Genomic DNA, 13662 nt, shown 5'->3' with positions numbered 1-13662 from the left:
TTTCCAGAACTGCTCTTTTGTAAATTGTAAAAATGATATGATAAAAATATTCATGACAACTAATTTGTTACTTTTAGTTTAACTCTGTTTTATTGGTGCATATTAGTCAGAGTCACAGAATTAAAAACAATCACAACACATCAACTGTTCCAATCTTTTAGCAGAAAACTAAATAAGTGAACATTTTCTTCCTCTCTAAAGCAAACAATACAATTCTACATTTTTGCATCATAATTTGTTAATTTTTAACAAATTTGAACTAGTTAAACAGGTTAAAGGGTGACACATTGGCGCAGTAGGTAGTGCTGTCACCTTACAGCAAGAAGCACGCTGGTTTGAGCTGTGTCGGTTGGCGTTTCTGTGTAGAGTTTGCATGTTCTCCCTGCCTTCGCGTGGGTTTCCTCCGGGTGCCCCGGTTTCCCCCACAGTCCAAAGACATGTGGTACAGGTGAATTGGGTATGCTAAATTGTCTGTAGCATATGAGTGTGTATGGATGTTTCCCAGAGATGGCTGGAGGGGCATCCGCTGCGTAAAACAGGTGCTGAATAAGTTGGCGGTTCATTCCGCTGTGGCGACCCCGGATTAATAAAAGGACTAAGCTGAAAAGAAAATGAATAAATAAACATGTTGAAAACTAAATTTTTTAGTTCTACAAAGTGTAGTTTAATATTTATAGCCAGTTTGTTGTAAGTTGAGATGACTAAAAAAGTTATTTTGATTCAACAAAAAAATAGCAAGAATTCTTATACTGTGTATCATCATTGAAAAAGCCCTCTTTTTGCATGCGACCTTTTTTTTTGCATTAAGAGCTTAAACATTGTTTTCTGTCTAATATAATGCAATGACATTAAAGTGATAGTTCGCCCCAAAATTTAAATTTCTTCATAATTTATTCACACTCAAGTGGTTATAATCATTTATGGATGTCTTTCTTCTGTTGAACACAAAACAAGATATTATGAAGATTGTTGCAAAAAAAAAAGCAGCTATTTGACATCAAATAAAAGGGAAACGCAGTGGCGCAGTAGGTAGTGCTGTCGCCTTACAGCAAGAAGGTTGCTGGTTTGAGCATCGGCTGGGTCAGTTGGTGTTTTTGTGTGGAGTTTGCATGTTCTTCCTGTGTTTACGTGGGTTTCCTCCGGGTGCTCGGGTTTCCCCCACAGTCCAAAGACATGCAGAACAGGTGAATTGGGTAGGCTAAATTGTCTGTTGTGTATGTGAATTAGTGTGTGTGGTTGTTTCCCAGAGATGGATTGCGGCTGGAAGTTCATTTGCTTTGTAAAAACGTGCTGGATAAGTTGGCGGTTCATTCCGCTGTGGCGACCCCGGAATAATAAAGAGACTAAGCCGACAAGAAAATGAATGAATTCAAATAAAAGTTAATGGCAGTTTTCATCCTTTTCATAGCAATCTTCATCATATCTTTCTTTGTGTTTAAGGAACTCAAACAGGTTTGAAACAAGTAGAGGATGAATAAAGCAAGACAGAATATTTAATTTATGTGGTGAACTATCCCTTTGAGATGTTTAAAGCAAGTTTCTGGAGCCAGCGTATAACGAGACCTTCAATGTGACATCATTAACCATGTCAGAAGCATTTTTGCATTGGATCCAGATTAGCAGCGTCTTTATTTACCATGGCAGATGCACAGTGAGATTTAAGGCTGATGCATTTTCACTCTCCTGTATTTAACAGCCACGAATAACATACAGAGACCAGCCTTTTGGACAGAGGTCCTAGAGACATCTGCCTAACAGCTTTCCGTATTACTGCACTCAAGAAAGAAAAGAGAAAGTGAGGATTTGACTCTTGAATGTGGTTGCGCAGAGGTTGCCCGCTGACCCAATGCATGGTCCAAATGCATCTGGGACAACACGACTTCTGATAAATAGTTGCTGGAGTAATATTTATGTTTCTAAGGGAACTTTTGGTCGTGCGCTGGCAGGCCGAGAAGCTGCTAAACACTGGCCGGATCTTTGATGTCATGCCCCACAGGAGTCCCAATGCCACAATGCATGACATCACCCACAACATCTGGCCTTGATCATTCATGTGTGCCATTTTTCATTTTCATGCAAAGCTTGAAGCTTGGGTCTTTGAAAAGTCTTAAAAAGTAGTGAAATATTAGGTAACACTTTACAATAACTATCCGTTATAACTAGTTAATAGACCATAAATAAACTGTTAGTTAACAAATTTTAAATGACTTGTTAAATAAAAGTTAATAGTTTGTTAATTATTTACAACTGTGCCTTATAGATGAGCAATGGATAACTTACAAGCCGTTAGTTAACAAGTTGTAAATGACTTCTTAACTGTATTTTAATGATTTATAACTATACCTCATAAATTATTAAAATATCATGAACAAGCTGTTAGTAAATGACTTAATAAAGACTTGTTAAGTATCAGTTATGGTGTGTTTATGTTATTGGGATGTTATTCTAAAGTTGCAGCTATTTTTCATTTATTAACTTTTAGTAAATGAGGAATAGTTGCAACTTTAGAATAACCTCCCAATAACATGCTTAAGCTAATAACTAACACTTAACTATTATATTTGCTCACACTTTACAGACGAGAGTTGTTTATCGTTTGTTAACCATCTACTAATATCAGAGAATCTTTGTAGAACTGCAAATGGATGAAATAAGTTCAAGCTACAGAAGTTTGATGTAATATTTAAAATATAAAATGTTTGTTTCTAAACCTTGTTCGACTTATCGGCTTTTCTGTGTGCTGTGTTTTACCAAAGAAACTCCACAGATTAAATGTTAAACGTTGTGTTTAATGTATAGAAACACACATACTGAGCCATCACATGGCAGTACAACAGTATGCAAGAATACAAACCCATGATATGCAACATGAAAACAAAATAAATAAAAATGTAAAATTACACCAGTGGTCTATTAAAAAAGTTTCACTGGTGTTATTAAATGGTGAACAACTGATCTGTAAAGTGTGAGCAAATATAATAGTTAAGTGTTAGTTATTAGCTTGAGCATGTTATTGGGATGTTATTCTAAAGTTTCAACTATTCCTCATTTACTAACAGTTAATAAATGAAGAATAGCTGCAACTTTAGAATAACGTCCCAATAACATATATACACTATTAACTGATACTTAACAAGCCTTTATTAAGTTATTTACTAACAGCTTGTTCATGATCTATTACTAATTGATTAGGTATAGTTATAAATCATTAAAATACAGTAAAGAAGTCATTTACAACTTGTTAACTAACGGCTTGTAAGTTATCTATTAGCCATCTATAAGGCACAGTTATAAATAATTAACAAACTATTAACATTTATTTAACAAGTCATTTATAACTTGTTAACTAACAGTTTATTAATGGTCTATTAACTAGTTATAACGAATAGTTATTCTAAAGTGTTACCAAATATTATTATTTTTAACTTAAAGTCATCATTTTAAAGTCATCATTCTTATGATATGTAAAGACATGATGATATACAGTTTAAGTCAAAATTATTCACCCTCACGAGAATTTTTTCTCACATAACAGAGCAAGGAATTGTTCACAGTATTTCCTATAATATTTTTTCTTCTGGGAATGAACCGCCAACTATTCCAACATATGTTTTACACAGTGGATGCCCTTCCAGCTGCAACCCAGTACTGGGAAACACCCATATACACTCATTCACACACACACATACACTACGAGTAATTTAGTTTATTTAATTCACCTATAGTGCATGTATTTGGACTGTGGGGGGAAACTAGAGCACCCGGAGGAAACCCACATCTCACCGAAAGAACATGCAAATTCAACAGAAATGCCAACTGAACCAGCCAGGACTCGAACCAGCGACCTTCTTGCTGTGAGGCGACAATGCTAACCACCAAGCCACCATGTCACCTATATTATATTATATTATATTATATTATATTATATTATATTATATTATATTATATTATATTATATTATATTATATTATTCATTAATTCATTCATTCTCTTGTCAGCTTAGTCCCTTAATTAATCCGGGGTCGCCACAGCGGAATGAACCGCCAACTTATCCAGCAAGTTTTTACACAGCGGATGCCCTTCCAGCCGCAACCCATCTCTGGGAAACATCCACACACACATTCACACACACACACTAATACACTACGGACAATTTAGCCTACCCAATTCACCTGTACCGTATGTCTTTGGACTGTGGGGGAAACCGGAGCACCCAGAGGAAACCCACGCGAAGGCAGGGAGAACATGCAAACTCCACACAGAAACGCCAACTGAGCCAAGGTTCGAACCAGAGACCCAGCGACCTTCTTGCTGTGAGGCGACAGCACTACCTACTGCGCCACTGCCTCGCCTATTATCACTATTATTTTTTTATTATTATTATTATTAATTGCATTTTAAAATTTTTATTATTATTATTATTATTATTAATATTATTATCTGGTCTTAAGAAGCCTTGAATTTGAGTGTAAAAAATGTGTAGTAAGCACCCCTCTATAATTTAACGGGAATGCTCCGAGCGATCGTATTCGATGCCCAATACCTCCTCCATATGAGCGAATCTGTAATTTCAGGATAACTGCTTGCCATCAAATTGGAACCATGTGCTCGGGATACTTGCTTAACTCCTGCGCCTTTATGCCTTAGGGTTGTATGGATAAGCAGAGAGTGATGGGAATACTGCGTCAGATGGAGAAGTTTCTGAAAGGACAGGAGATACGATTCACAGAAGGACTGCGGATTATGAAATCCAAGCTCACCAACCTTCAAAACTCAGTGTCCAAGTTCCCGCAAGCAGACCAGTCCTTGTGTAAGTGGCACAACAATGCATGATGTGTTTTTACTTCTTCCTTAAATGCACGTGTTTATTGGTTTTGAGCAGGTGTGTGATGTCATCTGGGCATCTGGAGTTGTTGGCGTCTCCGTGCTCGACTGGAGGTCACTGTAAAACACACATCAAAGCTCTATATTAAGCACTGTATAAGCCTTCAGGATTTTTTTTTGTTGTTGTTTTGTTTTGTTTAAACAACAACTTTACTAAAACATTACAAGAAAAACATAACACATTTTGCTCACTGAAAAAAAATGTTTAGTATAAATGTTACGTTTTTAAGTTGTTAAATAATTAAATGGATAAAACGTAACAATCAGTGAGTCTACTGATGCCAGATGAATAAGGAGAAAACACAACCGCTTGTTAAGTGAAACAAAAAGTAAGTATTTATTAAACAGAGAATGTCAAACAATGAATAGGAAATGTAATGTAAATGTAACTTTAAATAATTGAATTAAATAAAGAAAACAGGAGTGTTGCCAAAACAAAGAAATAAACATAACAAAACGAACTAACTTAACCCCAACCCACTAAACTGACTAACCAAAGAAAAAAACAGAAACAAAACCGTAATCTTCAGCACGTAGCTTAACTAAACTTCATGACTTCCAAACATAATTACACACGTGGCAACGCCTCCTTTAACTAACTAACACATAGATAAAGTACACACTGTTAGCAAAACGAGATCTTATATAATCCAATTCTCATAAAGATCGTTCAAATTCTCACTAGACAATAAACTGATCTGCACAAGTTTATCTAATAAATCAATCTCTCAATAAAGAGAAAACTAGAACACAGCAATTGCAATAAAACTAAGCGAAGCGAACAAGTGAACAGGCCGCCCGACACAAGTGAGGAGACTGGGTGTGAGCCAAGCGCTCCTCTAGAACAGCGCAAGCGTATGGCTTTTATACTGTGCGGACCCAATCCTTATTGGCGCGCCGATTAAGTGACGATGGTGATTAACAGCTCACTCGACCAATGGTTGCACACCTGAAACAGGACAGGATCCACAACAAAAGAGAGAGAGAAGAGAACGCAAAACAAAAAACAACAAAACACCACAAAACATACGTGAAATATAACAATAAAATTAAACACTTTAACAGCTTCAAGAAAAACTAAGACCAGCCCCGTAAAAACAGTAGTTTACTAAAGCTAAAGCCACACTGAAAAACAATTGGTTCATTGTAAATTGTTGCAAATATTTTATAAAAGCTGAATTTAAACAAATAGATTGAGTTCAGCATTGCTAAATTTAAAAGGCACCTAGGTTACCCCTTTTTTCAGATTTATTATGAATCTTTTGTGTCTCCAGAATGTGTCTGTAAAGTTTCAGCTCAAAACACCCATCAGATATTTTATTATACCTTTTATAAAATTCTGTTTTATACATTTTTGCACTGGGTGGCGGTTTTGCTGTACTGCGCCTTTAAGGCTAGTCCTCCCCACCCACCGTTTCTACGTGCCTTTCTGCGTGCCTGAATCTCCTCCCTTAGCTGCGTCAGACAACAGACAAACTTAAAGGAAGCAGATCTCACGTAGCGTTTGTGAGAAATACTACAGTAAGAACTTTCCCAATGATTATTTGTTGCATTTGTTGTGTTAAGTTACAACGATGAGTCACACACAATGTCGTTACAAAGTTCACAGATACACATACACATACATACACAGCGCAGACACGACACGCACATACACACAGACAGCGCGTGATTAGCTTTGCACTCTTTTTGCACGCAAATGTGACAGGATACAGGTTAATCTCATCTGCTTTGTGGATATGTTAATGTACAAAATAAACCTGATTTAACGTCCACAAACCGGGATTAAAGCGTCTTTTATAATTGTTCTGACACGCGGCTGTGTTGATGAAGCAAATCTAAAGTGAATGGCTGTACTTCATTACACACGTGCACTGTATTAAAACATTTTAAACTTGTTAAACTCACTCTTGATCACATTTGATGATGATTGATGATCCTGGCGAACTGAACAGACCTTTTATTCCCAGTTGCTTTGCGCTCGTCTTCTCTTGTTGATATGATTATACACGTGACTACCGGGACATGTTAATACGCAGCTGTCAATCAATATTGGTGGGCGGGGGGACCACGCTTCTACGTCAAGTTGAACTTCAAGGTCTGAATACCGCTCCAATTGGTCCACCGTTTTTATGTTGTTAAATTGGAAAAAAAGGAGTGTGTGTGTTTATATCACCCCAATATGACCGCCTATACACTATACCTACACACATGTCTGTTCAAACAGCTTGAAAAGTAGATTTTCCTATAATTTTTTTGTTTTAATTTAACCCATATAAACTGTTTACAACCACTTACCTTAATTTTTTTTTTAATCCAATGAAGCAATTTTTTTTTCAGTGTAGTAAAACAAAACAAGCGAAATAAAATTATGGAAAAAAAAAAAAGATCATAACAATGAAACTTCTGAAAGTTGTTCATTGAAAAGCATTGAAAATTATTTACATTCATTTATTCATATTCCTTAGGCTTAGGCCGTACTCACACTAGGTACAGTTGCCTCGAACCGGGCCAAAGCAGGCTTGTCCCCCCTCCCGTCTCCCCCGACGGCCCGCGCTCACACCATATCGGGCCTCGGCACGCTTACGTCATCGCTGCTGCGCTGTTCAGAAGCGCTCTCTATGGCAAGCCTTTTTAGCATTTAAATCTTTGTTCTGACTCCATAAATATATTTAGAGATATCTCTAATTATATTTTGACTAGTCATAATTGTAATTCGACTAGTCAGAATAACAATTAGAGATATCTGCAATTACAATTGTACTAGTAGTACTAAATCAGATTGGAGATATCTGCAAATATATTATGACTAGTCATATTCCTCCATTGACTTCCATTGAAAAATATTTGCAGATATCTCTAAATAAGTTTTGACTAGTCACAATTGTAATTAGAGATATCTCTGAGTTTTTACTAGTCATAATACATTTGGAGATGTCTTTAATTTATCATATTTAGAGATATTTACAAATATATTTGAAGATCTCTAATTAATTCACTAATAGTCGAATTACAGCTGTAGATATCTTGAATTGGATTTTTGACTAGTCAAAACTCATTTAGAGATATCTGCAAATATTTTTTCAATGGAAGTCAATGGAGGAATATGACTAGTCATAATATATTTGCAGATATCTCCAATCTGATTTCGTACTAGTACAATTGTAATTGCAGATATCTCTAATTGTCATTCTGACTAGTCGAATTATAATTATGACTAGTCAAAATATAATTATATCTCTAAATATATTTATGGAGTCAGAACAAGGTTTAAATGCTAAAACGGCTTGCCATACGCTCTCATTCAGCAGCACAGTGGAGATTTCTCTAGTTATATCGTTTCAGTCGTTTGTTATGCAGTGACATGCAGTCAAATATTTCGCCAAACAGTCCTTAGGGATGCGGGGACACGCAGTCAGATATTTCGCCGAACAGATCCGCCACTTTTGGCGCTCATAAACAATCATTAAGCTCTCGTGCTGCAGGAATGAGGAGGTCTGCTGAAGGCACGCAGCTGGAGTGCTGTGCGGAGTTTGCGTCTTTAATAAACTACGGCAGTTTGCGATCACTGAACAGTAAGAATGATTAATAAATCCATAGCAAACAGTCCCTTAAAAGTCACGTCTCGCTTTCGGTTTCGGGCTTTGGCGCGTTTTGCGCTCACACACAAGCGTACCGCGCCAAAGCCCAAGTGTACCGCGCTCAGGCACACCTCTTCCAACCGGGCCAGGGCCGGCCAAGTGAACCGTGCTTGAGCGCGATTCAGAGCACTCACACTTCTCAAACGATCCGGGAAACGGGCCTGGGCACGGTACGGATGGCATAGTGTGAGTAGGCCCTTAGTCTCTTATTTATCAGTGGTCATCACCACAGTGGTCAACCACTAAGCCAAGGGAAAATGAATGAATGAATGAAATCCATATTTAAAACTTTTAAAATTGATTTTGTAAGTGTTTTTAGATAGTATTTTACCAAAGCAAACCCTTTAAATGTTATTGTTTGTCTGAATAAATGGATACTAATTCTAATAATTGAGGCTTTTATTTGTAATCAGTCCGCATACTTTCATGCTATATAGTGCGCTTAAATCAGTATGCGAGCCAAGTAGTATGTCTGAATTCTTAGAATTTGAAAATCAGTATGTGAGAAGTACCCGGATGACTTACAAATTCCAGCGAGATTCTGGAGTGTGCATCCCATGCACGCTGCCCTATCCCATAACGCGAGAGAATTTATGAATGGAAGTGAAGCGACACAACTGATGCAGGTAGGTAACGTGACCATGATAAAATGGCGGATGTAGTACGTCCGAGTTCCCTTCATACTTTTCACATTCATACTGTATAGAACGCACTTTTCTAAAGGCCGAGCAGTAAGTTTAAATTCAAATGCAGTACCTACTGAGTAGTAGGCGGTTACGGACGCAGCCATGTGGTACAGGTGAATTGGGTAAGCTAAATTGTCCATAGTGTATGAGTGTGTATAAGTGTGTATGGATGTTTCCCAGAGATGGGTTGCAGCTGGAAGGGCATCCGCTGCCTAGAACATATGCTGGAAAGGTTGGCGGTTCATTCTGCTGTGGCGACCCCTGATTAATAAAGGGACTATGCCAAAAAGAAAATGAATGAATTCAATTCAGTTCACCTTTATTTGCATAGTGCTTTTACAATGTAAATTGTGTCAAAGCAGCTTAACATAGAAGATCATAGTGAATTGAAACAGTGTCTGTTTAGTTTTCAGTGTTTAAGTTCAGTTCAGTTAAGTTCAGTTCAGTGTGGTTTAATAATCACTACTGAGAGTTCAAACACTGAAGAGCAAATCCATCGATGCTCAGCTCTACAGATCCCGAACCATGCAAGTGAATAATTATAAAACCTCAAGAGAAACCAGGCTCAGTAGGGCCCGACTATTTCTCCTAAGGCCAAACGTCTTGTGCAGAGCTGCAGTCTATGCGCCGGAGGCTGGAGAATGAATCTTTTAATCAGGAATAAGACCGAAGGTTCTTGACTTCCTCGTGTATTGGCACTCCTCAGAATGGCTTAGTTGAATTAAAAAAAAAAAGTGTTTTGGAAAGTAAGTCTTGCATAAAGGATTTATTAATTCTAGTAAACGAGTTGAAATTCCAACAAGTCAAAGATTCGCTGGAAATCTATAATTATTTTCCAAGCCTGAAATGACTTCCTTCCTTCAGATGAGGGTCTGGCTGCATTTCTCTCAGTTTTGTCTGGATGAAGTGAACGGTCGGATGTTGTGTTTTTTGGCCCTAGGGTCTGTGCAATTCATGATTTTGCTAAATGAATGGTGGTGAAGAGTTACTTTGGCGTTTGTAGCAGGATAAATCCTAGAGGAAGAAAAATACTGCTCAACATCATCTACTGTACATGAAAGAGCTGATGTGACAGGATTGTGCTTTTCTCTTTTTTTCCTTTTCTCTATTCTTCTTGCAGAATAGTGGTCAGGTCACTACCTGATGCTGGTAGAGCAAAACGTTTCCTACAAAAACAGCCCAAAATGGCTCAATAATATTTAGGTCAGGTGACTGTGCAGGCCAAGAAAAATGTTCAACTTTCATATTCATCAAACCACTCTGCCAACAATATTGTTGTGTGTATTGGTGCATTATCATCCTCAAACATCTACAATGTTTGACTCATCACATGGTCACATGGTCCTCCAGAATGTTTTGGTAGCCCTTGGCAGTGATGTGCCCATTTAGCACAAGTATTGGGCCTATAGGGAATTGCAGCCCAAACCATCACTGATCCCCGCCCCCATGCTTCACGCTGGGCATGCAGCAGTCAGGGTTGTAGGGCAGCTGGCTTCTTTGGGGCTTCTCCACACCATAACTCTCCCTGATGTAGGAAAGACAGTGAAGGTGGACTCAAAGAACAACATATGTTTCACATTGTCCACCATTAAAACCGACGTTTGGCTTTTGCACAAGAGAGCAAAGGTTTGGCTACAGCAGCCCGGTCATGTATATTGATTCTGTGGAGCTCCCGACCAACAGTTTTGGTGGAAACAGGAGAGTTGAGGTGCAAAATTAATTCAGTTTTTTTGGATACAGTCGGAGTTAGCATCAGGACATCGCTTTCAGACGGCTTTCTCTAGTGTCTAGAGGTACTCCTGTTGGATGTGGTTCTTCGTTTTAGTGGTTTGCTGATATTATTCTGGATACCGCAGCTCTTGATAATCACAAAGACTTGCTGTCTTGGTCACAGATGCTCCTGCGAGACACACATCAACAATTTGACCTCTTTTGAACTCTGATATGTCACCTATAATGTTGTTTGCACTGTTATATTTTAAACAAATACTAATTAAACCTTTACACTTTGCTCTTACTGCTGGAATGTGCAGTCAATGCAGATTTTCCACTCGGCCTCCAACACTATATATATATATATATATATATATATATATATATATATATATATATATATATATATATATATATATATCTTTATATTTGTCTATGTGTATTAGTTGTTGCAGGTCCTCAGGTTATTAAACTAAATAAAAACTATTTAAGTTAAATGCTTAAATTTTTTATCAATCTATCTGTTTGTTTATTTAATTAGCTATCTACATTATTCTTCAATGTATTTGATTTTAGTATGCCCTAATAAACTTACCTGAAATATAAAGATTTTGATGGCTTGATAGTTGTTGCAGAAGCACTTTGATGTACAAACATTATTTAATTTATCCGAGTCTTTGTTCATTTATTTGACACAAGTCATGATAGCAAACAGCAGCAGGATCAATTTGTCAGTGGCGTAGCGCAAAATGCTGAGGCCCCCCTGCAGGGATCACTGACGCGCCCCCAGTTGAAGGGGGGGAGGGGGGGGCAACGCGGGGAAGCGATCACAAATTGAGGAGCGGGTAAAGGAGGCGGGGTGGAGCGACAACGCGGGGAAGCCTTCACAAACTGAGGAGCGATCACAAACCGAAAGTGGCGAGAGCGTCAAAGTAGCCAGAAGTCATTCATTTTTAGCTAGAACCGGTGGCGAGAAACAGCGCGGCGTGTCTTCTCCTGTGTGGGCGTCGAGGAAAGTTGAAATCAAGTCAACTTTATGGTATGAACTATGATGCAGTTCGGCGGCAAGCAATCAGAATGAAGCAGTCCACCGCTTGAGAGGAGTTCAGAGAAAACAGACCTGTTAACTTTGGTTCCGACCACAGTTGTTCCCAAGAGTTGGATTATTGTGGTTGCTGGATTTTCAATTATTGAAAATCCCGACGACGTGGGGCCCCCTAATCACACGGGCCCGTCCGCTACGCCACTGTATGTATGTAAATATATATATATATATATATATATATATATATATATATATATATATATATATATATATATGATATATATATATATATATATATATATATATATATACATACATACATACAAGCATACATATTTGAATGTTAGTTAAAATGTGTCATTTTTATATGTATTTTGCGCATTTTTATCAGTGTTCTTTATATTTGTCTGTGTATTAGTTGTTGCAGGTCCTCAGGTTATTAAACTAAATAAAAACTATTTAAGTTAAATGCTTAAATTCTTAATCAATCTATCTGTTTGTTTATTTAATTAGCTATCTACATTATTCTTCAATGTATTTGATTTTAGTTGGCCCTTATAAACTTACCTGAAATATAAAGATTTTGATGGCTTGATAGTTGTTGCAGAAGTACTTTGATGTACAATAATTATTTAATTTATCCGCGTCTTTGTTCATTTATTTGACACAAGTCATGATAGCAAACAGCAGCAGGATCAAATTCATTTCAAAACAAAACCACCATGCGAGCCTTGTTTTTCTGCCTATTCTAAAAGCCATTATGTGAGTGTTCGTGAGCTGTGTGTATGAAATGAGGCATTTCCCGTGCATCTTTCCCATGACGGCTCCCATATTCAGTAACACGTGTCTGCCTTTAGGCCAAATATCCCAGCATTAGCATTGTGCTTTCTGTCCCTTATGTAACCCTTTACTACACTAGTTATGTTTTCATGCAAAGATGAGAATTAGACTTTTTTATAAAAAAATATTTTGCTTTTTTTTTTTTTTTTGCAAAACTAGAATATCACATTAAACATTTTTAATATCCTTTCCATTTAATCGAGTCAAAGAGAACAAAATCCAACCCAAGCTCATTGTGGATATGTACCCAGATCTACATTCTTGAGGAAACTAAAGTATGTAACCGGAGGTATGTCTGCTCTCAGTTTTTGTTTTTGCTAATCCACCAGAGGCCGTCGTGTATGCTTTTTGATGATCTTAAATTTCTCTCGCTCGTCCCTTTTCCCTGTAAATCCACCATAGATACTTCAGCCAACCAGGGGTGCGTATCCTAAAACTATCGTTAGCCAACTAAGGTCGCAATATCCGTCGTTACAAACATAGTTCGTTGATTTAGTGTTTCCCAAATTCATCGTTCCAACGAACATTCGCAGACTACGTCGCAAGCTTGTGCACTTGCAACTACACCTCTGGAGCTGTGGTTAGAAGCATAGTTCCTGGCTGTGTTCTATTTCCAGTTATCCCCCCTATGCCCTATTCATTTAGAACATTCTAACATTTACACATGTAATTATTTTTTCAAAAAGCATTAAGGTCATCTCTCTTAGATGTAATTTGCTTTCTAAGTATTTTTACAGTTCAGTTTTAGCGATCTTCATGTTTACAATTGCGCTTCCTTCGCAGTGCACTTTGAAAACATTGATGTCATTTTGAACACAGCCGTGTCTAAAAATATAGGTGTCCTATTATTTTA

The 13662-nt window shown here is 37.5% G+C and overlaps 1 protein-coding gene across 4 annotated transcripts in view; it reads left to right on the top strand.

Annotated features, from left to right (window-relative positions):
• Positions 1-13662, top strand: part of fbln7 (fibulin 7) — a 50342-nt gene that overhangs the window by 749 nt on the left and 35931 nt on the right. For 2 of the 4 annotated variants that reach the window (XM_087279837.1, XM_087279836.1), the window contains exon 2: positions 4648-4810. In XM_087279837.1, coding sequence (XP_087135963.1) covers positions 4648-4810 — 163 coding nt within the window. Of the gene's footprint in view, positions 1-4647; positions 4835-13662 lie in introns of all 4 variants that reach the window. The other 2 variants (XM_087279839.1, XM_087279838.1) reach the window with 1 other exon arrangement.

This window comes from Danio rerio, chromosome 13 (assembly GCF_052040795.2).
Source record: "Danio rerio strain M-AB ecotype USA chromosome 13, GRCz13ab, whole genome shotgun sequence".
Classification (NCBI taxonomy): domain Eukaryota; kingdom Metazoa; phylum Chordata; class Actinopteri; order Cypriniformes; family Danionidae; genus Danio; species Danio rerio.
This window is presented reverse-complemented; position numbering and strand designations above follow the sequence as displayed.